The sequence below is a fragment of the Desarmillaria tabescens genome, assembly GCF_030435595.1.
Source record: "Desarmillaria tabescens strain CCBAS 213 chromosome Unknown EV420scaffold_5, whole genome shotgun sequence".
Taxonomy (NCBI): Eukaryota; Fungi; Basidiomycota; class Agaricomycetes; order Agaricales; family Physalacriaceae; genus Desarmillaria; species Desarmillaria tabescens.
The window spans coordinates 676394-698578 of record NW_026848304.1 but is presented as its reverse complement, the minus strand read 5'-3'; the positions used below and the strand labels follow the sequence as shown (position 1 = coordinate 698578).

Here is a 22185-nt window from a genome sequence, read left to right as displayed (position 1 = left end):
GCACGTTTTACATCTAAAGTACCCTAATTTCTTCTTTATCACTGCAGTGTTATTTATTTACCACCATCCATCGCAGCCTGCAATACGTATACTGTATCAATATCACTCTTTATTTTTTGCATATCAAACCCACGGCCCGATCGAGTTTCGAGATAGTGCGGACGAATCTCGACAAGTACACATCCGAGGAACGAAAATAACAGAGCACTGTCAAGGTTGACGGCAATTTAGATTCTCATCTGTCTCAGCGGGGACGCCGAGGCATCGCTAGTAATACTGATAAAGGCAACGCTACATACTACGGCAGCGTGAGTCAAAAGGATTCATTCAAATTTGCTAACCATCAGTGGCCCTCTTACACAGCCATGGAAGTTTTCACCCAAGTTCATTAATCACATAGATTCTCACGATGCGAACGCTCATCAAGATGCCCGCCAACAATGTATCAGGCTGGTATTGAGTCAGCTGTGTCGGACAAGCGTATTTAGAGTTCTAAGCGAGGATCGCTTAGCAACGTCATGGAATCAGTGGTCTGAGATAAGCTGCTTGAAAGCATCAACGGATTTATATCAACAATACATCCTCTGATGTGACTCTGATTCTGAAACGACGTTGGTCCCTATCCATGAAGCGACATATACATTCGATTTCTGCAAAACTTTTTGCTTGATCTGTGGAGAGTGGATCTGTTTGACGGTGTCGGGCGGGAGCAAAAGTAATGTGTGTAGTCAGGGATAGTGGTGATATCAAAGGAGAATTCGATGAAAATTTTGCCATCGAGGGTCTATCATCTGTGGTAAAATTCGAAGGGAAGGGATACAAGTGTTGTTTATAGAATGGTGATGAAGGCGTGGCCGATGATTCCAAGTTGAAGACCCCGATTGGTTAAGATGGTGACAGGGTTATGGGAAATGCGGAACCGTTCCAGTACGGTAGCAATATTGTGAAGGGGATAGATGGACGAACTAGGTTCAGACAGCTTCAGGGAAGACCGAAGATGTTCGACGGCAAAACGGTCCGGCCAGTAAAAAGTGCTTATTGAATCTACGGCCACTAGGCCAATTTCGGAGGCAGATAGAGAGGTCGCATGATATGAAGGAAGATTTGCGAGACTCGCAGCAAGTTGCATGGATGATCCCGGACGAAAGATGTGAAAATTGGACATGGCTGCCTGGATCACTGGGCCGATAGAAACTGCGGGCATGCCAAGCTTGGCTAGGTGAGATGATAGGATCGTTCTAAAGCGACAGACGTCGAATGTACTGTCGGTGTCGAACAAGACCGCAGCCTTGGCCCAGCCATCGAGACGAATTGCATCATGAAAGGTTGGTAGTATACATCGCATGATGATGTACCATAGGAAATGTGATTTCCCAGAGCCTGATGGGCCTTGGAGCTCGACGACATCTCCAGGCGAGAAAAGGGATTCTAAAGTAGATGATTGAGCTTGGGAAAGAATGAATACCGACGAATGGAATGATTTGACAGAGTGCTCACTGCAGTCACATCGGATGGAGGAAAGTAGCTAATAATTAGTACTAGTTAGCTAACCGACGAATGACGGGCATAAAGTGGGACTTGCCGCCTGTAATGTTTCGCAGGGAACCTGGTCGAGGATTGCAGATGCCATTACTTGCAGTTACTTACTGGGTTCGGAGATGCGATGAGGCAGCGTCGAACCACGTGGCAGCATCAGCCTTTGCCTCAGCAACGACACCCAGGCGTATGCAGTTCCTGGCCAGCCTTCAAGTCGTCACCCTACGTCCTGAGGCCGCCGTCTTCATTATCATGACCACTGCAGCTTCTTCTAGAGCTACCCATGCTGCTACTCGCCGCGTTTCATCGTCTTCCTCGCCTTCACCGCCTCCACCGCCTACAATAGCCAGGGGTGCCACAGCACGCTCGGCAGTGTCTCCTCGCGTCTCGTCCAACTTGAAACCAGCACCTGCTCGTCGTGGGTCTATCAAAGGTCCATCGACTTCTTCAGTCTCCGATGGAAGGGGAGAGTCCCTCTCAGAGTCGCTCAAGCATGAAACGGAGCAAAAGGAGCAGGTACCAATCCTGGTCTAACTCTGACGTGTGTCTATGTCATTGACACTCTGTTCTTCAGCTGCTCGTCCAACTTCAAGACAAAGAGCAGACCATAGCAACCTTGAGCTCCGAGAATCACCAACTCACGACCGCATTAAATGCTGCCGAAGCTAGACTCAATGAACTCTATGCAGACCAGAGTCGCTCCGAAATAGAGCTGGCACAGCGGATAGACATTTCTGAGAAACTTAGAGATCAAGTACGCGAATTAGAGAAGGAGAGGAGAGACATCCAGAGGCGATACAATGAACAGGTTCGTTGTCACGGCCGTTGTTGTTCCGCATCTGACGTCCACTATAGACAGCAACGTTCGACGCTGAGCGTCAAGCTTTCTACGACAACGAACAACACCTTAAATCACGTATTCAATCCTTGTCGCAAGCCAGGAAACAGCCTGCCCCTGTTGTTTCCCATCATGATATTGAATCCGACGCAGAAACTGACTACGAAGAGGAACCCGTCGCATCTCGCAGGCCTGAGACACCTAAGCAGGATCTGAATGATCCAGAACAGGAGCCTGCGGAGATGACATCTCTTCGGTTAGAACTGTCCACGTTATCCACGTCCCATTCTTCCCTGCAGAGCACGCTAGTTCTCCTGCAGACCCAGCTTCTTGATCTGAAGCGCGTTAATCACGAATTACAAGAAGAAAACGAGAGCTACATGATCTTGTTAAGAGAGAAGACTCTCAGCGGGCAATTTGATGTCATGAAGCAAATGGCCAGTGCTGGTCAAGACGATGACGACGAGAATGACGCCGACGATACAGATGTCGGCAGTCTTCGTAGTATCGGGAGGAGCACTCTTGAGCGGGTCGACGAAGAGGAAATTTCCCAAGTCACTTTCGAGCAGGAGCTCGAGAGAAGCTTAGAACCTCGGGATACAGATTCTGTTTCGTCGCGCAATGGCAGATCCACCAAGCATGGACGTAGTCGCGCCGCATCCCATTCCTCGAGCAACGGTCCTCGGGGCGAGTCATTAGGCGGACCTTCCCATCACCGGACCAGGGCTTGATTTGGCGGCCGAGCTCGGGAGGGCTGAAAATAAGGACATCCTTTCTGGTAACACTATTGACGACCGTGACCGATCAGTCTTGAACAGCAAGAATAAGCGGCCGAAGAAAGATTCGGATAGCAGAAATGTTTCCATGTCGGACGACAACGACGGGTCTAGCAACGACCTTGATGCTCTCCGCACCGAGGTCAAAGTACTCAAAGATGCTAATAAAGCGCTGTCGCTTTATGCTTCCAAGATCATCGATCGTATAATCTCCCAAGAAGGCTTTGAACACGTCTTGGCTGTGGATTACGACAAAGAGCCGCCCACTCCCTCTACAGCTGTACCTAAATCTAATAATGCATCCAAACCACGACCTCAATCTGCCATCATCGGGCGTTCATCATCGAACTCCGAGGCTTCACGCATTAATTCACCCCCCATACCCGCAACACCCAAGCTCTCTTCGCCGCCGATGCCTAAAGTGCAACGCCGGTCGCTATCATTTGATTGGAAGAATTTCTCGATCTTTAATCAACCGGACAAGAAGCCCGAGGCAAATTTACGACCTTTAACGCTTACGCCTGGTGCAAACCCTGTTACAGGCGCCAGGAAATTAGAAACTCAGGAAGACGAGGAGGACCGCAAAGAAAGGGAGAGGATGAACGCTACCTTGAAGCTGATGGGTATTCAACCTCAGTCTCCTGTGCCTATACAGAAGTCTTTCTCGTCTCCGACTCCCTCACATACCCCTCTGTCCCCCCCTAACTCCACCTCCACGACCGCCACTACATCCAAACGGTTTTCGTGGTTTAATTCGCGGTCTACAACCGCGGACAATTCAGAAACTTCGTCTCTCAACTCCAGCCCTTCTTTGGGTAGTAATGACAACACTCGAACTGGGTCGGGTCTAACTCAAGAAGCCTTAGAGCAAGCTGAAGCACAAAACTCTATCGCTGCTTTGGACGCTCATGAGCGATCGCTGAGCGCAGAGATTGCCCGTGGATCTGGAAGTGGGTTCACTGAGATATCGCCTCGGAGTGGCCGACGGAGTAGAAGAAGCGCGGGAGGCAGTGGTAGTGGAAGCACGGTATGGAGCGCCGGTATAGGTGAAGAAGGAGATGATTAAAGTTCTTCTTACTGAGTTTTGCACTCACTTACGATGCACTGGCTCGTTGTTTTTTTCTTAACAATTCTTTACAGTTACCCCCATACATTTGTTAATATGTAATCGGTATGGAACAAGCACATCTATATACCCTCTGCGCCTCGGCCTGCCCAGCATCCATGATGAGAAAGCTATGCGTAGGGCGCAGGTATGAACCCCGAATAGGTAGAATTGAACCTGGCGCTGTATCGAGGGTCAATATCAAGAAGGCGCGGCACGCTGTAACAGAGTATTTTGAGCGTGTGTTCGGATAGTTTCGAAGGGGTTCGTGGCAAATTTGGAATTGGTGAGTATGAGGGGATGCCGTAGTTGCTCCAGTTTCCTGAGGGCTTGTTAAATTAAGAAAGAATTGGACAGACAACGGACGTACAATGCCCGTTTCCGCTGAGCACTGGTAAGGGTTGGACCCTTTCCTTTGCCTATCTGACCTCCTCGCGCCTTTTCTTGAGGACGTTGATCGTCTGTGTTCTTCGCCGCATCATTGTTGGTCTCATCCTCATCCAGTGAAGGAAGAGCGTCCTGAATTTCTGTCATACCATTAGCAACTTGCTCTTTGGCTTTTCTTTTTAGACGCCTGGCGTGTGATTTTGAATAGGGCTGATGTGATAGTTCAAGGCCTGGATGCAAGCGATGTTTGTTAGATTCATTGGAGCAACAAGGCATGCACAGACGTTGCATAAAGGTTTCGTGTTTCGACTGCTGCTTATCTTTCTTTTTCAGTTTAGACTCAGGTAGCCCCGTTGAAGTAACCTAACATAATGGCCATGAAACGCTCGATCCATCGTCAAGGGGAGCAGTTTGGCGTACCGAGCTATCCAGTGCAGGTACACTGTCCCTGGAGCCTGGCAGATGGCATGTGCACCACCGTTCGTTTTCTGTGATCTTTTGGCTACGAAGGCGATGTTACAATGGAACACACAGCAATAATAGATGCCTTACCATTGAATGCAAATGAGAGATTTCTGCAAGGAGGTGATGTCCCGAAAAGGAAAGGCGGCTCGAGTGCGCGGTAAGCGAATCTTGACCTGATCTTGCACCATTACGCTGACTGTCTGGTGATGGAACAGCTGCCACCCCCCCAGTTGTTGGCCCATTCGAGGAGCCGGTCGAGGTCTCAGGGAAAGCTTATCTCAAAGAAGAGTCCGTTAAGCAACAAGGATTATACTACAGGAATAGCGCTGCTCCTCGTTGTGGTCTTGCTATGGACATTTTCGAATTTCATTACACAGGTACTGCTACTACGTGTATTCGTGGCAGCCTCCCTCACAATTGTGGTTAGGATATGTTCGAGGGCGGATATGAAAAGCCATTTCTGTCAGTCATCTATCTAGTCTCGCAATCATCTCAACTTGCTAATCACCGAGCTTACGCAGCGTAACATATCTCAACACGAGCTCGTTTTCTCTTTACCTCCTTCCCTTCCTGTTCAGGCAGGGCATGGGGCTACTACCGGGATCCAAAGCAGCGTAGTATACACCCAGGTATGCCCAAGTTGATGTTATCTTCATTTACGTTAAAACTCTATGTCAGCTCCGGGATACGAGTCACTCCCCGGAGAAGCCGGGGCAGATTCTGAGGTATTATCATAAACTTAATTTTGTTCTGTCAGCTTGAATCTTGAACGACGTACAGGCTATTGATTCGAGCCTCGATGCAATAATGCCGTCACTGGACATGCGTCCTCTTACGACGCAAGAAACGGCAAAACTAGCTTCTTTGTTCTGCTCACTCTGGTATTTTTTTCACCTTGATTGAATTCTGCATGGAAGGGACTGATGAATGTCAGGTTCATCGCGAATTGGGCTGTTAATGCATCGCTAGATTATACCAGCGTCGCTAGTGCAACCATCTTATCCAGCATGAGCGGTACGCCTTCCTGTCCTCTTCGTTGAGTGATATCTAATTAGTAACAAGGGTTCTTCACCTTGGGTATCGGCCGGGTGTTTAACGTGGAGACGCTTACTTTTAAGAATGTCTGCGCCGTTCTAACGAGGTATGCTTTCCTTCCTTTCCTCGGATCAGGTTTGTTCATCACGAAGAGATACTAGTTTTGCAGGAGTGCTTCTTGTTTCAGTTTCGGATTCGTCGCAATCTGTTGCAAGTGACGAAACCGCACCACATGCCATCCTGGGGGACACCTTGGCACTCATCTCTGCCGTGTTTTATGCGCTTTATGTCATTTTGCTCAAAGTAAGAATAAAGTCGGAGTCTCGAATCGACATGCAACTCTTCTTTGGGTTTGTGGGTCTTTTCAATATACTTGCTTGTTGGCCTATCGGAATCTTGCTCCACGTTGCGGGTGTGGAAAACCTAGAATGGCCAAGTAGTAGCAGAGCAGTCACTATTTTACTCATTAATGTGCGTGTCAACCTAAATTCGATCTATAGCTACTTATACGTCGTTTTAGATGGCAATTACTTGGTCAAGCGATTACTTATACGTGCTTGCAATGCTAAAGACCACCCCGTTGGTTGTTACCATCGGTCTCAGTCTTACGATCCCGCTCGCGGTGATTGGGGACCTATTCCTGGGCAACTTGGTACGCGCCAAAGTTGTGGTTGGAGCTATTATGGTCTTCCTTGGTTTCCTCATAGTCGGAATGGACAAGAACAATACTGATGGGGAACACATACTCTTGGAAGAGACTGCGGATGGAGAATAGTCATTGTATGTAGACATAGGTAGAGTATAATTATGTCCCGCGTCGGCCAGGTCCGTGGTGCTTTATCGCCAAGTCATACTGCTTTACAGTGTATTTCTATGAGTACAAACTAGATGAGAATGATGGTAGATAGATTGACGGATGGGACTGAACTCTTTTTGCTATGTGGGGTCCGCGTGAATGTGATTGAAAAGAAGGAAGGAATGTAGTCGAAGAAATGATACAACTGTTAAATAGGATAAATAGCGAAGAAAAGGTACCTCGACCGAATAGACACAGAAAGGGGGAGGAAGATGAACTGCCATACGGATACAGATTGAATACAGGACGCATAAAGCGATGGGGATATATGGACCGTCGTAAGCGTCATGAATAACCTGTGGCGGTTGGGTGATATTTGACCTTTTCGAATATTCGGAAAAGGCTTATCACCAAATTGCTGCAGTACATCAGAAGGCCGACTCCTACAAGGCATATTAAAGCCAGTTGGCTGTCGCAAAGGGTATCGCCGACGCTGTCTTCAAAAGTGGGAAGGTTACTAGCTGGACGAGGAAGTGCGTTGTACCAGGAGGTGGCGGACGGCGAGGCACATGGAACTAGAGAAGTGAAGAAATTGTCGAAGCAGAGGGAGAGGGCAGCTGACCAAGCACATATAAAAAGCACTTCTAATAGTGTATGTGCCAGTTTCCCTGAAGTTCGCCACAAACCTAGGGGACGGCCGAAGTATTCGAGCTAGCGGTGGTCATAAGACGCTTGGGAAAATGCATACCAAGATAAACACGTACGTATACTGCTGTCAAGACGTGTACTAGCGTCAACGGTGCAAAAATTATAACGAGGGTGCTGAAGGCTATCGTAAGCGGTGATTGCAGAAGCAAGACGATCATAAGAACATACGGGGAGCTTCCAAGAGCACCCATGATGCCATATTCCCGTTCTCGTTGTCGTACTCTTATAGCGACACCAAGAGCAATGGTTGTAAATGTGAGATTGATGAAACGAAAAAGCTGTAAACAAAACACGATTACAAGGATACTGAGAAAAGGGAAAATGACATACCAGAGGAACATAAGTATTGGACAGAATGAATGCCCTGAAACGTTTTTTCCGACGCTGCCAGACGGTGATATCCCGACTACTCGTCGACGAGGAAGCGCGTTCTGCATCCTCAAAGCCATAGGCGTCGTCTCTTTCTTCAGGGCGCGATGGTCCTTGGGCAGTAGGTCGCGCAGTCCAAGGCGTCTCCCATCCGGGAGTAGCAGTTATGGGTGAGAGTAAACGGGTTGGCAACGGGGGTAGGAAGAGTGATTGACAGATTCCAATCACGGCGATGACGCTGGGTATGCTCTGGTGAATCCGGTCCTTTTTCACCACGGCGGACAAAGGACGAGCCCTCCCGAAAGGCGGCAGCAGAAGACGGAAGCCATGCCATGGAACGATCCTTGAAAGAATTTTGGGGCTTCTTCTCCGACTTTGAGGGGTCACCTGGATAACTTGTAGCACCAGAATGGGACGGCCAAGGATGGGTGAACGTCCACCACCGACTCGGGGAAGGAACAGATTGGAATGAACCAATGTCAGAGGGACGAGATTCGGAAACATAATGAAAGTCAGAGATAGATGTCTGCTCCTTTGGCGATGGAGGCTCGTCTTTTGCCCAAGCTAGACAACGACGAATCAGTAGAGCACCACAGAGAAAAGCGAAAACGGCATTACGGGGAACAGTGACGACAGTGGAGATGGTGGGAACGGGACGATTACTGCGAATGCTTGTATGTTTATTCATGCTCGTCGTCGTCGACGATGACGGAGGACGAGCTGGCGATGAACTCATTTGAACATAACACAGATGGTCGACGTTTGAAGTGAAGTCCGTGATTACTCCGGGTAAAAATGCCCTAAATAGCAACCGATCAGTAAGCACTGACCAAACTTGGTTACCTTCCATCATCATGGAGGAAGCTATTCCCTCTCTTTCCTCTGGCGTAATTGGTTCGCGTTTCGTCTCTCAGGACGATATCGAGTCTGCGAAATCAAAGCGTGAAGAACAATGGAAGGCTGCTTATGCCAGGTATCTTGCTCTCACACGACCTGGAACGCTGTCTAACACGGCCGAGACTGGGACAGGAACCGCCTCCGCAACAAGTCGAGGATTCATATGACGGGCGCAGTCTGGCTGAAGTGTGTACTTTCTTGTTATTAAGTCAAAGTCCGTATTGACTCTCCCTTTGGTGACCTGGTTGTGATGCCTAGAAACTCGCCGCCAATAAAGTACGCCACGACCATTTCTTTGCTTTCGCTCTGTTCATGTTCTCTCATAGATTGCAAAGCAAGAGGAATATGAGGAAAAGACCAAACTAGGTCGCTCTCTTATCAGTATATTCAGATGTTTATCCTGACACGCCTATGATCAGCGAATCAATTCCGCGCCCTCGAGGAGGATGAGATAATGTTTCTAGATTCCATACGCGAAAAGGAAATGGAAGAGGAAAGACAACGAAAGCAACTGGATGGAGAAGAAGTGAAGAATTTCAAGGAGTACGTCACTCCTTTCAGTCCATTAATCCAACTATAATCTTGCTTGCGACAGAGCTGTAGCAGCAAGAACGAGCGCATCTAATCCTCCGCCTATCAGTACCAAACCCGTGGCCGCTCCACCCACTTTACAAGCAACTGCTCCAAAGAAGGACGTCAAGAAGGGTCTTAAGGGTGTCATTGTCAAAAAGAAGGGCAAGCCAGCGCCTATCGCGAAACCACCACCAGCCAAAGAAGTCCTGGCAAACGATAGGAAGCGCGAACCACCCACCGGCGAGGATGTATCACAGAACAGCCAGGAACCTCAAAGTAAACGGCGGCGTGTATCAGAAAGTTAGCTGTACACTGGGTCGGATACAAATATAATAATATTCATTATCGTCGTACTCCACTGTTTGGCGTAGGTGTCCATCGTACTTTACTTATGTCTTTCTGTCCGGCGCTCCATCCTGCCGCTTTTTCCATTGCCTCAGCCCTTCTTGATGCTACCGTTCCCATCGTCGTTCGGTCCAATAGTCGCTTTGCTGCTGGTGTCAAATTGCCTGCAGCTTCCGACCTGCGTGGCGTCCAAGATGGTGGCAGCATTGTACCCTTTTTACCCATTGGAGTTTGCGAAGGACCACCGGGCGTTCGACTAAGACCTAGCAATCCAGCTTTGGCACGAAGGCTTTTGGAAGCGTCATTGGATAACTTCTGAGATATTCGCTCTCTCGCTGAGGGAGCGGGAAGGTGGAATGGTGTAGTGGGAGGTGGAAGATCTGCAGGATCATCACTCTGGGATATGATTCTTGGTGTAGCGCTGAGTGTCCCCCAGGTCATGAGTTCTTTGACCGCTGCTGGTCCCAACTCAGATGGTGTCGGTGAAGGAAAATTAGGTACCAGCGAGAAATTATTAATGGTTGGAGAACGAGGACGGTCTAAAAACTCATGTCAGAAAGGGTTTCATTTCAATGAGCTCAAGCTTGCGTACATGGTGTGCCTTTAATAGCGGCATCTATCCGACTGCGAGTAGGACTTGGTGGCGCAGATAGGCCCCTAGACGCCGACGAAGAGTCATCTTGCAGTCGAGTGCTTGAGTAAACGACAACTTTAGGGTCCTCTGTGGATTTAATTTCGGCTTGGGCCGGTTTATGATATGGCGATTCATCTGCGTCCGGTGGAAACATTAAAGAATTTCGAGCCTAATAGCTGAGTGAGTGGTGCGTAAATGCAGCAGGAACAACTATCACCTTAAAATTCCATCCATCGACACCGGCAGGGCGAGTATCTTTCCTAGGAGCCATCACATCGGTAACCGAAGCTTGCTGGCCTTCAGCAGACTCCTGTAAAGCCAATTCCTTCCTTTTCTCGTTCTTATCTGACGTCTTCTTGTCTTCATCCTCGTCACCGTTGGTTATTAAACCTGCAGGAGGCTTCGCAGGTTCAATCATCACCTTCTCCCGAACGCCAGGCCTTGAGCTACTTTCTGAAGGTCCCTCCAACAGCATCTGTTCCCTTGCCGCCTCTACTCTGAGCTTATGCCCTTCCACCCTTTTCTGAGCGTCCCATGCCCACCCCCATCTCTCTTTCCGTGCCTGGTTCTCACTGTCCAATATCTGGGTAAAACTAGAGTTGTCTTCGGAAGTATAGCGAGCCTGGAATGTATCCAAACTGACAGAGGTGTCGTAACGAGGTCGTTTCTGGGGCGGTTCACCACGGACAGTAGAGTTGGATGGCGTGCGAAGGGGAGTATCGAATGGAGCGTTGCCAAAGCCGTACGGAGTCTGAGATGGAGTCTGATTTGGTGCTACCTGCCGGCGACGTGTAGGCGCAGGAGTGGCGTTCAGTTCTTCAATTCGCCGAACAGATGCGGTAATGAGATGTGGGTCGCGTGTGTCGAGGGCGTCCAAGTATTCGTTTGTAGCATCAAGATGAGCGAGTGAGGGAAAGAAATCCCGTGCAATAATATGAGATAGGGCCGCTGTGTACTCATCTTCTTCGAGTACGACCTGGTGGTTCAGTGACCGTTCTGGCTGCGACCCGGACATGACGGTAACGATTAAAGATAAAGCACGTGCTACGATCGAGTCAAAGGATTTCTGATTTCAAATGCTTTCCCGTCTTAAATAAAATGAAAGGAAATAATAATGATATTCATATTACCATCAAATACACTCATTAGACGACTCGTACTACTTCCTCTACGATTGGCAGAAAGGAAATGTATAGGATATTGTCGCTTCCAGCACTTCACCATGAAAGAAAAGTAAAGGCTCTGTATTACGATACATAACGAATGTGAGGGTGATCAAGTGCCTAACGCAAAATATCCGGTAGTAATTAAAAGGATGAGAGAAAACAAGGCAACATAAGTAAATATGGGAGGAAATTCAAGGCGCCCATCAGCAAACAACGAATACGAAGAGATAATCTGACCTAAGATACACTTTTCCCAAACTTCGCAGAGGCACTGCCAGCTCTGGGGCGAAGGTCGCTTGCTCGAAGTGCTCCCTCCGCTGAATCAAGCCGTTCAGCGCTCTGTCGCCGAGTACCCCCACCTCCACTTGGGCGGCCAATTCGACTCTGCGACAGCGCAGATGAAGTCGAAGATGAAGGTAGCTTGCTTTGGCGAACTGTCACATTTGCAGAGACGCCGGTAGGAAGTTGAGGGAGGGCTTTCCCAGTTTCATATGTCGAGTTCCTCGATCCGGAGCTCGCAGGGGTGCTAGAGACTGGGCGTGACTTATCTCGGGGTGCAGGAGGCGGCATCGCAGAGGTACTCGATCCTAATGAAGAGCGCTTTGTTTGTAATTTCGGATGACCAGCAGGGCCAGTAGAGCGCTTGAGGCCCAGTCCAGAAGAGTGCCCATTCACGCCTCCTGCTGGAATGGGAAGAAAAGTGGGCGTAGATGGACGAGAGGTCGGGGTATGGACAGTACTGGATGTCGTAGCTGAACTGCCGATGGACAGCCTTGATTGTGGCCGCCTCATACCACCTGCTGTCGTACTTTGTGACAAGGCAGCTTTATTCATCCTCAACGTGGGAGAAGCGGGCGACGCAGATGACGCAGATGCATGGGGACGGAAAGATGTAGATCGGGAGGGGCTGGATAGTCGTCGTCGCTCCCTATTTATATCTCTGCGCGGTGGAGGTGAGTCCTCCATAATGAGAACCCATCCAGACGAATCTCCTGGACTGTCTTTCTTCATCTTTTCGCCGTCTATGTCAACGCTGCGTCTAGATTCTGAGCTGCGCCGGCCCAATGGGTTTTCCCAACTAGTTCTGCTTATGATAGATTTGCTAGGGCCAGATGAGGAGGTACCATTGTTGGTAGGATTTGGAGCATTGGCACTTAGCCGGTTCGTGACGCTTCCCATCCGGAGTCGAGGCACACGAGAATGTATCTTCTGCTCCAGTGTCCTAACTCTAGCACGCATTTCAGACACCATCTGAACACCTTTGCTCTTGGATGTGGTACTAGTTGTTGAGGTAGTGCTGGCATTGGAAGCTTTGCGTGTTATGGGTGATGGATTACTTGCTGCCCGTGACGACGAATATGGCGACGGTATCGATGTCGAACGGGGTATCCCGGTTGACCGAGGAGGAGTCGAAGTGCTCGAAGTCATGGGCTGGAAGCCAGCGCGATTCAATAGCACAGATTGCCCTGCTTGTCGGGATGCGCTTCGCTTCTTCGGCGTGACTTCGTTGTCGAATAACAAGCTATCGGAGCTTCGGTCCAGCTCAGATAGCTGTAGATCAGCGGGAGGTGGGGTATTAAAGAGGTCGTCACTGGAGGAGCCGCGGCGAATGACGGAACCTGAAGACGGGGATGATATAGATTCTCGGGAAGAGTTAACTTGAGCAGCCAATTGATCCTTCAAGACTGAAACTTCAATATTCGCATCTGAAATACTTTAGCGCGATAATACTTTGAGACGACGTAGGTGAAACTCACCTCGCAGCTCGTCTTTGAGCCGCTGGCACTGCTCTTCGAGATTAGCTTTGTCGAGAAGTTCATGCTCCAGAAGTATTTTCTCCTCGAGAGCTCGGGAATACTTCGCTTCAACGTCAGCCAGGCTTGACGAGACCGCGCGCTCTGTCCGTTCTAAATCATCATTTCCCATTTCAAGTTCGCGAAGCTGGACTTTAATTTGCTGGTAGTCTTGACGCAGCTTGTCGAGTTCGCGCTGCAGAGATGTTGTCGTTGTGTTGTGGTTGGTCTGCAGGGTCATAAATTTGGACTTCGATGGAGTCAAGTCAATCGTTACAGCTCTCAAGACACGACTGGGCGCACCTTCCATTCGTCCCGCTCTATTTCTGCCCTTGCCGCCTTAACCTTCAAGTCCTGTTGCGCCTTTTCCGTCCTCTGCAGCTCGTTTTCCAACTCGGTTTCAAGTTCCTTACTAGCAAGATGAAAGTCGTCTAATTCTGCGCGGGTTTCCGCCAGCATGTCTGCCACCTTGTAAAGGCCATTGAAATGGTTGCGATAGTGTTCAGGGAAGAGCGCTCACCTCATTGTACTTGGCTCGCCAGTCGGTTGACGACGAGTAGCTGAGCATGCGTTGAGCCGACGTTGTACACATGACATGAAGAGAGCGTACCCTAGCTGAACGTCGTCCATTGACATGACCCTTTCTCTCCTCAGAACGTCCTTTGCCAATAGCACGGCAGTCATTGGATGACAGCAGACGACGACGGGAACTTGACGAACGAGGAGAGGCGGTAAGTCGATGCCACGGTTACCAAGTGGTCCTGTTGAGGTCAATTGCCTCTTTTGGAATTTTACAGGGCACTCAGTGACTCGCTCAAGTAGCAGATATTTTACAGCAGTATATATTCAACGTATCAATATATTATTTAAGACGGCTACAGTCCTTCAGGTTTGGCGCACTTTCGCTTTTCAATCTTCCCTGTTCTCGTACACCGCATGGAAACCCAAGAGACAGGCTCCATGGTTGCTCCTGATATGCACATGAGTTTGTGCCATTCCAAGTATTAGGGTTACATACCTGCCTCGCTTGTAGCGAAAATAACACCAAGATCATTTCTAGCAGTCGAAATAAAGTAACTTCGAGCATCCCCCAGAGAAATCTAACTTTTGTGGTGAGTTTTGACCAACGCATACGATAAATGACGAACGACTTGTCCTCGGACAACATCTCCGCCTCGAAAACAGTCGCTTATTTTGACTTTGTCCTTTTCCGTGGCTCGGACATCTTGGGAACGAATGACGCCGGTGAACTCTTCTCCAGGAGGTAATGGAATGCCATCGACAACCGATATTGACAGTAAAGCCTGTACTGGAGACAGCCGTGTTACGGAACCAAGAACGAGGGAATTCAGGGCTGGAGGGTGGGGCTTAACCCTAGATATCATCAAAGTCTACAGGAACAGTTCCAGATATCAGGCAGTGGAGGGAGGATAAAACCAACAGATCCATCATAATGAGGCGCGCCGACGAGACTGGCGCGAACTTGGTCGTCTTTTGTGTAAATGCCACGGCCCAGATTGGGAACAGGACCGCGAGGAAGTGGTATAGGCTGACCTGGAAGGACTAAATCGGACGTCATTCGAGTTGAACGGCAGAAAACCAAAGTCCGAAATCTCGGTCAAAAAGAGTGCAAGTTTGTGCCTAAATTATGCTCGAAATTTGTCATTGGGGTAACGCTGGCCATTTTGGGCAGGTACCCAGGTGCCGCAAAATAATTCCAGGTGTGCCAGCTACCTACTTACCGTCATCTTCCGTCTCTCCATGGCCACCTCGGTTGCTCGCATTTTCGCGCGTCGTATGTGCATATGTCTCGTTCTGTAGCTTGTTCTGACCATTCTTCAGGCTTCCATGTCTCCGCCCGGAGACACGCGCTGTCGCCTTTTAACATGCCCGCAATGAGTCCTACTATGTCAGAAGGAGGAATTGCGTCGTGGAAGAAGAAGGAAGGTGAAACGTTCTCTTCAGGCGATGTTCTATTGGAGGTGGTGAGTTGTGTCGCTGGCTCGTACCGTTGGAATGCAATGACACAGTTTCAAACAGGAAACAGACAAGGCCACAATTGATGTTGAGGCCCAGGAAGACGGTATTCTTGCAAAAATCATGGTACGTATTGACTGGAATGATTTGTTTTTCCCTCTCAAACTGAGTTCGTCAGGTTCAAGACGGCACGAAAGGCGTCCTAGTGGGTACCCCCATTGCCATCATTGGAGAAGAAGGAGATGATCTGTCCGGTGCCGCTGAGGCTGCGGCGAAAGCTACCTCATCTTCAAAACCCAAAGAGGAGAAGTCGACCGAACCGCCCAAGTCCGAACCTACTCCGAAGATTGAATCTTCACCGAAACCCAAGGAGGAAGTCAAAGCTGAACTTCCTACTGGAGATCGAATTTTTGCTTCCCCCATCGCTAAGAAAATTGCCCTTGAACGCGGTATCCCACTATCAAAGGTTACAGGAACCGGTCCATCTGGTCGCATCATTCGCGAAGACGTCGAAAGCTATAAGCCATCCACCGCCACTTCAGCAGTCAGCCAACCTCCAGCAGGTGCCGTTCCAGACTATGTCGACACACCTGTCTCAAATATGCGCCGCACCATTGGCACCCGTCTGACGCAGTCCAAGCAGGAGCTTCCTCATTATTATGTTACGGTGGATATCAAGATGGATAAGGTTCTTAAGCTGCGCGAGGTCTTCAACAAGACCTTGGCAGACAAAGGTGCGAAGCTGAGCGTCAATGACTTCGTTGTCAAGGCGGTCGCTTGTGCCTTGGCTGATGTTCCAGAGGCGAACTCCGCCTTCCTCGGCGAAGTCATACGGACGTGAGTTTGATGTATCATCCTACACCTACAACGCGCTCAAACTTCTTGCCCAGATACAAGAAGGCGGATATTTCTGTTGCTGTTGCCACCCCTTCTGGTCTTATCACACCCATTATCCGAGATGTGGGCGCCAAAGGCTTGGCTACTATCTCTACCGAGGCCAAAGGCCTCGCAAAGAAGGCTCGCGATGGAAAATTGGCACCATTAGACTACCAGGTCGGCCTTTTCAAAGTTACTATGCCTCTATTTATTGACACCATACTTAATATTTAGGGCGGTACATTCACGGTTTCTAACCTCGGCATGTTCGATGTCTCTCATTTCACGGCCATCATCAATCCTCCTCAATCATGCATTCTTGCCGTTGGTTCCACGCAAGCAACCATCGTCCCTGCGCCTGAGGAAGAGCGTGGCTTCAAGACTGCACAGATCATGAAGGCGACGTTGAGCTCTGACCATCGGACAGTTGATGGAGCAACTGCGGCTAGATGGATGTCGGCCTTCAAAGGATATCTCGAAAACCCCTTGACATTCATGCTGTAAATCGGGTTGTCGTACTGAGAGAGCTCTATTATCCTACACCCTCTTCATTTATTTTAGACTTTTCTGACCTCGTATCACTCTGTTTTGAACCCGCTTTGTTCGTTTATTGCACTAAGTTGGTCCAGATGTAAGCTTATAGAGCTACAGGTCACGCGCACGTCCACCCTGAGAAAAATGTCAAGGAAGCAATTCTGATTCAACCAATCTCTTACACATTCACACGACTCGATATCTTGCTAAAAACGCGTCATTTTATACATGAATACCGTGGCTGATTCCGATTGGAACGCCAGAAGAAATGCATTCTTAAACTCGGTACTCGAGCAACTCCTTGAAGCCCGTTTCGAAATTGAGGTTCTCAAGAAACGCGTTGAAAAAGAGGTCAGTAGGCACTATCCGCCAGCCCAACAGCCGGTATTAATTATTTTCTCTCGCATAGCGCGCTGAATATCGCTGTCAGCGCGTCGACCCCACCATTGGCCTTCCAGACCTGCCTGGAACCCAGCCAATGCCTCATGAATGGCAGACGGATTTGGCCGTTAGATTACAAACCGCTGAAATGGGATTCGACAAAGCGAAAGAGGAATACAACAAAATGAAGGAATCAGTGCGTTTTATCTCATTGAAAGCATTCAGGCACTCATGATGTTATGCCCAATTTTGTGCATAGCTCACCGCCGCAAACACAGAAGTGGCGTTCATCAAGTCGCGTAACCAACAGTTAGAATATGACCTTTTTGAAGTTCGAACTCAACGTGACCAGCTTCTTGAAGAACAAGGACACCTCTCCGCTGTCCTGAGAAACGATTACGCTGCTCAAGCCTTTCCAGATAATGTGCGCGATCGTTAACTACCTTGTGCGGATAGTATTTATCTGTCTTGTAGGGCACTAATGGGCAATGGTCGCTTGCTAGAGGAACAATACCCAAACTTCTCGCTACAATCGAGGCTCGGGACGCGGAGGTATGAAAAAATCAAATTGGGACCAGTTAGCAAGTAGCTAATTTCCTTTTTAGATAAAGAATTTACAAGAAACAGTCAACAGAGAGCACACTACGAACGAACAGTTGAAGCAGAGACTCGCGACCGTCTCTGAGATGCAAAACACGAGTAAAACTGTTTTTGAGACCATTAGCACACGATTACATGCCACGGTAAGATTTAACTGCGCATCAATTGACATCGTAAATTCACACCATGATTTTGAAGGCATCCACACGTACGCGAAGTGCAAGTGAGTCAAATCCAAACCGCAATCCTGGAACGGAAAAGGAAACTACTCTTCCCGTTGATCGCCAACCTTCCACGCTACGATCAACCAGGTCCGTGATTACCAGGAAGTCCTCGCTGGCAACATCGAACAATACCTCATACATCACCAACATACCAGAAGAAAGGCTAAGAACCTTACGAGACTTTGACACAGTTATCGCTCCTGCTTCGAGTACTGCGACTAGCACCAACGCCCCGTACACTCGGGATTTCTTAAAGACAAACGTTGGTGGTAGCATCCAACCTCTTATTGTTAGGTCCGTTGGTTCTCAACTTTTGAATCTCATAGTTGCCAAATTTATATTATTTCTAGAGTTACGCACAGTCAAACAGCGCTGGCTGAAAAGCATGGAATCAACTGTTATCTGTGCCCTAACCTGGAGCATAACCCTTGGTGTCCTACCATTCCCGGACAACATGGCTATATCTTCGTAGGCCTTGGAGTGGACAAAGATGCTTTTGCAGGGAAGGAGGAATTCTATACGGTTTTTGTTGGTATCAAGGAGGGCTCTTCACGGCGTTTCCGTTACCTCGGGCGGTATACTGCTACACATGTAGCACCTTTGACGGTTGCGGAATGGAATACTCTCGCTCCATCTGTAAGACAGCCTAATTAATCTGGAACCTTTATTAACAGTTTAATTTTTTCCGATAGGTTCAAATGACTTACTCCGAAACGACGAAGAAAAAGACGAAAGACACCAGGCCGGTGGAAAAGATAAAGAGTCTGTATGATGAAGGAGCTCTTAGTGTCCCTTGCGTCCTTCTCGAGTGCGTGGGCATCGACCACGAACTTTCAAGCAGTTTGGAGTCGGCTCTTCATAATGGTCCGGCACTGAAAACTGGATCCGTCTCTCCTTCAAAGAGGCGGCGCGAAATTCAGGATGAAGGAGAAACTGTCAGCCACACCCGTACCCGAAGGACTACAACTAGCCTGAATGGAGTTGCTGCTTCGAATGCTAGTCGGTTGTGATCGTCATAGGTTGTGTATATATATTGAATATCTATCCTCTGGTAAAAAATACCATCACGTATATGTATACCCTAATTCGCCATTTGTAACTAATCCTGCTATCCGAGAAGTTATTTTTTTACTAATCCGTTGCTAGAGCGATGTTTAACTCGCACAAAGTAGGTTTCCTTTTAGATCGAAGCGGCCCTGATCTGATCAGCAACATACTTGCCCTATTGCACATATGCCAGGGCGGACGAAAAGGGCATCGCCACTAAAGGCGCCAGGTGCGAATATTTGACGGACACACTGCAATGTAAATATGCTCACGTCCCAGAAGATCGTCCCTATCTTGCACTCGGACTGGAAGGATCAGCGAACAAGCTAGGCGCTGGGATAATCAAGCACGCTGAAGATGGGTCGACTACAGTTTTGTCGAACATTCGACATACATACATTACGCCTCCGGGGGAAGGATTCCAGCCTCGGGATACTGCCCTTCATCATCGGGAATGGGCTCTCAAAGTCATTGATGACTGTTTGAAGCAGGCTAATGTATCAATGCAAGATATGGACTGCATATGCTTTACCAAAGGTGCTTCTCGTCTTCAGGGTAATTCCTAATTGTTCTGAATGTACTATACTCTTTTCAGGACCAGGAATGGGGGCACCATTGCAGTCAGTAGCTCTGATTGCGCGGACACTTTCTCTTCTCTACGACAAGCCACTTGTTGGCGTGAATCATTGTGTCGGCCGTAAGTACCCAATCATCGACGGCATCGCATGCTTTATTTTCTAATAGATATCGAGATGGGGCGTGAAATCACCGGCGCTCAAAACCCCGTTGTCTTGTACGTTTCCGGAGGAAATACACAAGTAATTGCATATTCTCGTCAATGCTACCGCATCTTTGGAGAAACGCTCGATATCGCTGTCGGAAACTGTCTTGACCGGTTCGCACGAGTGATCAATTTGAGCAACGACCCGAGTCCCGGATATAACATCGAACAAGAGGCAAAGAAGTCCGTTATTCCCGCTGCATCTTCCAGTACAATACTGAATTATGGGCAGGGGGAAACGACTTTTGCCGATACCATATGCCACCAAAGGAATGGATATTAGTCTTTCGGGAATCTTGACTTCCATTGAAGCTTATACCTTTGACAAGCGATATCGACCCGAGGGAGCGGCGGGCGACTCGGAAGATGACATTATTACCCCTTCAGACCTGTGTTTCTCCTTGCAGGAGACTGTTTTCGCGATGCTAGTGGAGATTACTGAACGTGCCATGGCACACATCGGCAGTAAAGAGGTCCTCATTGTCGGTGGTGTCGGATGTACGTTGTTAATGCATTTGCATGATGTATAATCATTTCACCCCCTTCTAACAGGCAATGAAAGACTCCAAGAGATGATGGGAATAATGGCCGCCGAACGCCACGGGCAAGTTTTTGCCACTGACGAGAGGTGTGTTTGAGAATGATGCTGCATGTCAATCTGGCCTGAGTCGTCATCAGATTCTGCATAGACAACGGAATTATGATTGCTCAAGCGGGCCTTCTCGGCTTTAGGATGGGCTATAGCACACCTTTGACTAAGAGCACCTGTACCCAGAGGTATGTGGGTGTGGCTTGTGTGTATTGCAGTGCCTAACGTGAATTCAGATTCCGTACTGACCAGGTACACGTTGCTTGGAGAGCGTAGCTGTCTTTGCCAGTTGTGAAGTTTTCAGGGTATTGTAATATATGTATAGTATATGTATGTGCATCGATAACAAGTCAGAGGGCTCTCTTCCTGTACGATAGGGCTCTAATTCTAAATCTGCTTCTGTAAGCATCATTTAGCTGCAACGTTGGCTGAAACTAATTTCCAGCCTTCAGGATCTACTGCTCGCAGCTCCTCGCCTAGTTTCTCGAAATGTGCCCACCACCACCGGTTCGTTTCATCGAAAGGACTGCCGGTACCTTCAGCCGGTACCCTTGCCTTCCAAGGTTTATCGGGAAGAATGTAATGGAGGCATCGAACCTCTTCATCGCGCCAGATCTTCGGGTGCACAACCTGAAGCGTCCGGAGTGCGTTGTAGTACCAAGGAAGAGGCTTCCACATTCCTTTGAAATGTTCGATCATAAGGTCTTGGTCTGCAAATGTGAAGTTTTCAACTTCTGCAGAGGTCATGAGTCGTTCAATGATAGCGCTTGCCATAGCCATGGAGGGGTTGAGAACCACTACCCCCGAATTGAGTTGGCTGTAGGGGCGTGGTTTTCCTTCCGACCACTGAGGAGGCGGAGCATTTGGACCGGTCACGGCACTGTGAGCGCAGTTCTCGGGAATCCTATACAATAGCGTAAGCTATAGAAAAAGATTGCGTTATTGTGCAGGGCTACTAACCAATCGGCAGGATAATGGGGGAGCTTCCGAGGGTTGCAAGCGCAGACATGGGCAGCGGCGATCTGATCTTTGGGCAGGTCGAGATCCATGAGCTCATCCATGTTTCTCAGGATTATCACATCGGCATCCAGAAGAACCACTCGCTTGAGAAACCGGATTTTAAGTTAGCGTCATCGCCCCTAATCTAAAGGAAGACGTACATCGTAATCGACCATCTCAAACGTACTAAAAGATAAATGTTATCAGATGAACACGCGAGTATATTGACAGGGATGCTTACCGAACTTTGGACCAGGTATCGGCAAACCTTGCGTCGTGGACGTCGAATCTTTGCCGACTCGCGTCTGGGGCGACTACGCCCACATCGACGCTGATCAGACCCCGATTTCTGAGGACATCACGGGCATCTTGAGATATATCCGGCGTGACCATCACTATCAGCGGGTATTTCGATTTAGCAGCCTTCAGACCGTAGTCTACGACGAGAAGACCCGGTAAATAAGCTGTCTTGGATAGGAGGGAGACCCAGGCGGCTTTGGGAGACATGGCAGTATGGTAGAGAGGCAAGGGATGACCAATGATTGCGTATGTCGATCCCCTCCGTTGCGAATTTTCTTGCCTCGGTGGACCACTAGATTTCCATCAGAGCGGAAAGTCCGGTCGATGATTTCCGATTACCGTACGTTGTCAGCGGCTGCCTCAATGCCTTTCAATACGGATCTTTTCGTCATTTTTTGTCACCATGCTGTACAGGATGATGTCGAGGAACCAGATTTACTAAATCCCAGGTTTA

General features: G+C 48.7%; 13 protein-coding genes across 13 annotated transcripts; 6 read left to right on the top strand and 7 right to left on the bottom strand.

The window, feature by feature from the left end:
- Positions 1 to 829: 829 nt before the first annotated feature.
- Positions 830 to 1345, bottom strand: EV420DRAFT_1637349 (uncharacterized protein; the record flags this gene model as incomplete). The annotated part of the gene is made up of 1 exon (XM_060476696.1): positions 830 to 1345. The coding sequence occupies one exon, from the start codon at positions 1343 to 1345 to the stop codon at positions 830 to 832; it is 516 nt and encodes a 171-aa protein (XP_060336244.1).
- EV420DRAFT_1513269 (uncharacterized protein) lies at positions 1303 to 4316 on the top strand. Its single transcript, XM_060471717.1, has 5 exons — positions 1303 to 1525; positions 1583 to 2052; positions 2111 to 2344; positions 2392 to 3052; positions 3099 to 4316. The coding sequence occupies exons 2-5, from the start codon at positions 1789 to 1791 to the stop codon at positions 4214 to 4216; spliced, it is 2277 nt and encodes a 758-aa protein (XP_060336243.1). The 5' UTR covers positions 1303 to 1525; positions 1583 to 1788; the 3' UTR covers positions 4217 to 4316.
- On the bottom strand, positions 4317 to 5275 carry EV420DRAFT_1513267 (ribosome biogenesis protein SLX9-domain-containing protein). Its single transcript, XM_060471716.1, is given in 6 exon segments — positions 4317 to 4577; positions 4626 to 4872; positions 4927 to 5005; positions 5063 to 5066; positions 5086 to 5144; positions 5195 to 5275. 6 exon segments carry the CDS (start codon positions 5195 to 5197, stop codon positions 4457 to 4459), a joined length of 513 nt encoding a protein of 170 aa, XP_060336242.1. The 5' UTR covers positions 5198 to 5275; the 3' UTR covers positions 4317 to 4456.
- A 654-nt stretch (positions 5276 to 5929) lies between these two features.
- EV420DRAFT_1262591 (uncharacterized protein) lies at positions 5930 to 6917 on the top strand (the record flags this gene model as incomplete). The annotated part of the gene is made up of 5 exons (XM_060467127.1): positions 5930 to 5988; positions 6042 to 6121; positions 6170 to 6248; positions 6304 to 6619; positions 6663 to 6917. The coding sequence occupies 5 exons, from the start codon at positions 5930 to 5932 to the stop codon at positions 6915 to 6917; spliced, it is 789 nt and encodes a 262-aa protein (XP_060336241.1).
- A 366-nt stretch (positions 6918 to 7283) lies between these two features.
- On the bottom strand, positions 7284 to 8519 carry EV420DRAFT_1262018 (uncharacterized protein; the record flags this gene model as incomplete). The annotated part of the gene is made up of 4 exons (XM_060467104.1): positions 7284 to 7649; positions 7703 to 7760; positions 7815 to 7924; positions 7977 to 8519. 4 exons carry the CDS (start codon positions 8517 to 8519, stop codon positions 7284 to 7286), a joined length of 1077 nt encoding a protein of 358 aa, XP_060336240.1.
- Positions 8520 to 8869: 350 nt separating this feature from the next.
- EV420DRAFT_1475388 (N-terminal domain of NEFA-interacting nuclear protein NIP30-domain-containing protein) lies at positions 8870 to 9790 on the top strand (the record flags this gene model as incomplete). The annotated part of the gene is made up of 6 exons (XM_060469276.1): positions 8870 to 8988; positions 9035 to 9098; positions 9171 to 9188; positions 9239 to 9278; positions 9332 to 9455; positions 9508 to 9790. The coding sequence occupies 6 exons, from the start codon at positions 8870 to 8872 to the stop codon at positions 9788 to 9790; spliced, it is 648 nt and encodes a 215-aa protein (XP_060336239.1).
- EV420DRAFT_945383 (nuclear protein DGCR14) lies at positions 9503 to 11673 on the bottom strand. The gene is made up of 3 exons (XM_060484090.1): positions 10682 to 11673; positions 10423 to 10633; positions 9503 to 10369 (listed from the first exon to the last, which is right to left on the bottom strand). The coding sequence occupies exons 1-3, from the start codon at positions 11477 to 11479 to the stop codon at positions 9828 to 9830; spliced, it is 1551 nt and encodes a 516-aa protein (XP_060336238.1). The 5' UTR covers positions 11480 to 11673; the 3' UTR covers positions 9503 to 9827.
- Positions 11524 to 14237, bottom strand: EV420DRAFT_1513252 (uncharacterized protein). The gene is made up of 5 exons (XM_060471715.1): positions 14034 to 14237; positions 13944 to 13983; positions 13727 to 13891; positions 13388 to 13673; positions 11524 to 13336 (listed from the first exon to the last, which is right to left on the bottom strand). Exons 1-5 carry the CDS (start codon positions 14105 to 14107, stop codon positions 11868 to 11870), a joined length of 2034 nt encoding a protein of 677 aa, XP_060336237.1. The 5' UTR covers positions 14108 to 14237; the 3' UTR covers positions 11524 to 11867.
- Positions 14238 to 15059, bottom strand: EV420DRAFT_1513249 (uncharacterized protein). The gene is made up of 4 exons (XM_060471714.1): positions 14865 to 15059; positions 14572 to 14814; positions 14442 to 14523; positions 14238 to 14393 (listed from the first exon to the last, which is right to left on the bottom strand). Exons 1-4 carry the CDS (start codon positions 15000 to 15002, stop codon positions 14299 to 14301), a joined length of 558 nt encoding a protein of 185 aa, XP_060336236.1. The 5' UTR covers positions 15003 to 15059; the 3' UTR covers positions 14238 to 14298.
- Positions 15060 to 15105: 46 nt separating this feature from the next.
- Positions 15106 to 16982, top strand: EV420DRAFT_1513247 (pyruvate dehydrogenase). The gene is made up of 6 exons (XM_060471713.1): positions 15106 to 15218; positions 15266 to 15408; positions 15464 to 15526; positions 15579 to 16237; positions 16291 to 16453; positions 16511 to 16982. The coding sequence occupies exons 1-6, from the start codon at positions 15185 to 15187 to the stop codon at positions 16778 to 16780; spliced, it is 1332 nt and encodes a 443-aa protein (XP_060336235.1). The 5' UTR covers positions 15106 to 15184; the 3' UTR covers positions 16781 to 16982.
- Positions 16983 to 16985: 3 nt separating this feature from the next.
- Positions 16986 to 19213, top strand: EV420DRAFT_944885 (uncharacterized protein). The gene is made up of 8 exons (XM_060484089.1): positions 16986 to 17161; positions 17220 to 17387; positions 17451 to 17615; positions 17666 to 17743; positions 17797 to 17934; positions 17990 to 18309; positions 18366 to 18651; positions 18708 to 19213. Exons 1-8 carry the CDS (start codon positions 17039 to 17041, stop codon positions 19023 to 19025), a joined length of 1596 nt encoding a protein of 531 aa, XP_060336234.1. The 5' UTR covers positions 16986 to 17038; the 3' UTR covers positions 19026 to 19213.
- Positions 19192 to 20789, top strand: EV420DRAFT_944628 (O-sialoglycoprotein endopeptidase). The gene is made up of 8 exons (XM_060484085.1): positions 19192 to 19291; positions 19345 to 19599; positions 19658 to 19759; positions 19807 to 20026; positions 20076 to 20341; positions 20396 to 20471; positions 20522 to 20620; positions 20669 to 20789. Exons 1-8 carry the CDS (start codon positions 19249 to 19251, stop codon positions 20706 to 20708), a joined length of 1101 nt encoding a protein of 366 aa, XP_060336233.1. The 5' UTR covers positions 19192 to 19248; the 3' UTR covers positions 20709 to 20789.
- On the bottom strand, positions 20784 to 22124 carry EV420DRAFT_944651 (nucleotide-diphospho-sugar transferase). The gene is made up of 5 exons (XM_060484086.1): positions 22076 to 22124; positions 21673 to 22023; positions 21593 to 21617; positions 21393 to 21535; positions 20784 to 21336 (listed from the first exon to the last, which is right to left on the bottom strand). The coding sequence occupies exons 2-5, from the start codon at positions 21936 to 21938 to the stop codon at positions 20841 to 20843; spliced, it is 930 nt and encodes a 309-aa protein (XP_060336232.1). The 5' UTR covers positions 21939 to 22023; positions 22076 to 22124; the 3' UTR covers positions 20784 to 20840.
- Positions 22125 to 22185: the final 61 nt, after the last annotated feature.

What these genes read in the sequence shown, in the direction of transcription:
- EV420DRAFT_1513269 (XM_060471717.1), top strand. Translation starts at nt 1,789, where the DNA reads ATGACCACTGCAGCTTCTTCTAGAGCTACCCATGCTGCTACTCGCCGC. An exon ending in AGAGGCGATACAATGAACAG is followed by an intron (nt 2,345 to 2,391) that starts GTTCGTTGTCAC and finishes CGTCCACTATAG; the next exon opens with ACAGCAACGTTCGACGCTGA. An exon ending in ATCCCATTCCTCGAGCAACG is followed by an intron (nt 3,053 to 3,098) that starts GTCCTCGGGGCG and finishes TCACCGGACCAG; the next exon opens with GGCTTGATTTGGCGGCCGAG.
- EV420DRAFT_1513267 (XM_060471716.1), bottom strand. An exon ending in ACACGAAACCTTTATGCAAC is followed by an intron (nt 4,873 to 4,926) that starts GTCTGTGCATGC and finishes GCTTGCATCCAG; the next exon opens with GCCTTGAACTATCACATCAG. An exon ending in GCTCAGCGGAAACGGGCATT is followed by an intron (nt 4,578 to 4,625) that starts GTACGTCCGTTG and finishes ACAAGCCCTCAG; the next exon opens with GAAACTGGAGCAACTACGGC.
- EV420DRAFT_945383 (XM_060484090.1), bottom strand. Translation starts at nt 11,479, where the DNA reads ATGTCCGGGTCGCAGCCAGAACGGTCACTGAACCACCAGGTCGTACTC. An exon ending in TCGATGGATGGAATTTTAAG is followed by an intron (nt 10,634 to 10,681) that starts GTGATAGTTGTT and finishes CTCAGCTATTAG; the next exon opens with GCTCGAAATTCTTTAATGTT. An exon ending in CGCTATTAAAGGCACACCAT is followed by an intron (nt 10,370 to 10,422) that starts GTACGCAAGCTT and finishes ATGAGTTTTTAG; the next exon opens with ACCGTCCTCGTTCTCCAACC.
- EV420DRAFT_1513252 (XM_060471715.1), bottom strand. Translation starts at nt 14,107, where the DNA reads ATGACTGCCGTGCTATTGGCAAAGGACGTTCTGAGGAGAGAAAGGGTC. An exon ending in GGCGAGCCAAGTACAATGAG is followed by an intron (nt 13,892 to 13,943) that starts GTGAGCGCTCTT and finishes GGCCTTTACAAG; the next exon opens with GTGGCAGACATGCTGGCGGA. An exon ending in TAGAGCGGGACGAATGGAAG is followed by an intron (nt 13,674 to 13,726) that starts GTGCGCCCAGTC and finishes ACTCCATCGAAG; the next exon opens with TCCAAATTTATGACCCTGCA.
- EV420DRAFT_1513249 (XM_060471714.1), bottom strand. Translation starts at nt 15,002, where the DNA reads ATGACGTCCGATTTAGTCCTTCCAGGTCAGCCTATACCACTTCCTCGC. An exon ending in CGCCTCATTATGATGGATCT is followed by an intron (nt 14,815 to 14,864) that starts GTTGGTTTTATC and finishes CTGTTCCTGTAG; the next exon opens with ACTTTGATGATATCTAGGGT. An exon ending in TTTCGCTACAAGCGAGGCAG is followed by an intron (nt 14,394 to 14,441) that starts GTATGTAACCCT and finishes TGTGCATATCAG; the next exon opens with GAGCAACCATGGAGCCTGTC.
- EV420DRAFT_1513247 (XM_060471713.1), top strand. Translation starts at nt 15,185, where the DNA reads ATGGCCACCTCGGTTGCTCGCATTTTCGCGCGTC. An exon ending in CTCGGCGAAGTCATACGGAC is followed by an intron (nt 16,238 to 16,290) that starts GTGAGTTTGATG and finishes CTTCTTGCCCAG; the next exon opens with ATACAAGAAGGCGGATATTT. An exon ending in TGGCACCATTAGACTACCAG is followed by an intron (nt 16,454 to 16,510) that starts GTCGGCCTTTTC and finishes CTTAATATTTAG; the next exon opens with GGCGGTACATTCACGGTTTC.
- EV420DRAFT_944885 (XM_060484089.1), top strand. Translation starts at nt 17,039, where the DNA reads ATGAATACCGTGGCTGATTCCGATTGGAACGCCAGAAGAAATGCATTC. An exon ending in ACAACAAAATGAAGGAATCA is followed by an intron (nt 17,388 to 17,450) that starts GTGCGTTTTATC and finishes TTTTGTGCATAG; the next exon opens with CTCACCGCCGCAAACACAGA. An exon ending in GGAATACTCTCGCTCCATCT is followed by an intron (nt 18,652 to 18,707) that starts GTAAGACAGCCT and finishes TTTTTCCGATAG; the next exon opens with GTTCAAATGACTTACTCCGA.
- EV420DRAFT_944628 (XM_060484085.1), top strand. Translation starts at nt 19,249, where the DNA reads ATGCCAGGGCGGACGAAAAGGGCATCGCCACTAAAGGCGCCAG. An exon ending in CTGCATATGCTTTACCAAAG is followed by an intron (nt 19,600 to 19,657) that starts GTGCTTCTCGTC and finishes TACTCTTTTCAG; the next exon opens with GACCAGGAATGGGGGCACCA. An exon ending in AAGAGCACCTGTACCCAGAG is followed by an intron (nt 20,621 to 20,668) that starts GTATGTGGGTGT and finishes ACGTGAATTCAG; the next exon opens with ATTCCGTACTGACCAGGTAC.
- EV420DRAFT_944651 (XM_060484086.1), bottom strand. Translation starts at nt 21,938, where the DNA reads ATGTCTCCCAAAGCCGCCTGGGTCTCCCTCCTATCCAAGACAGCTTAT. An exon ending in TTGAGATGGTCGATTACGAT is followed by an intron (nt 21,536 to 21,592) that starts GTACGTCTTCCT and finishes CGGTTTCTCAAG; the next exon opens with CGAGTGGTTCTTCTGGATGC. An exon ending in CCCCATTATCCTGCCGATTG is followed by an intron (nt 21,337 to 21,392) that starts GTTAGTAGCCCT and finishes GCTATTGTATAG; the next exon opens with GATTCCCGAGAACTGCGCTC.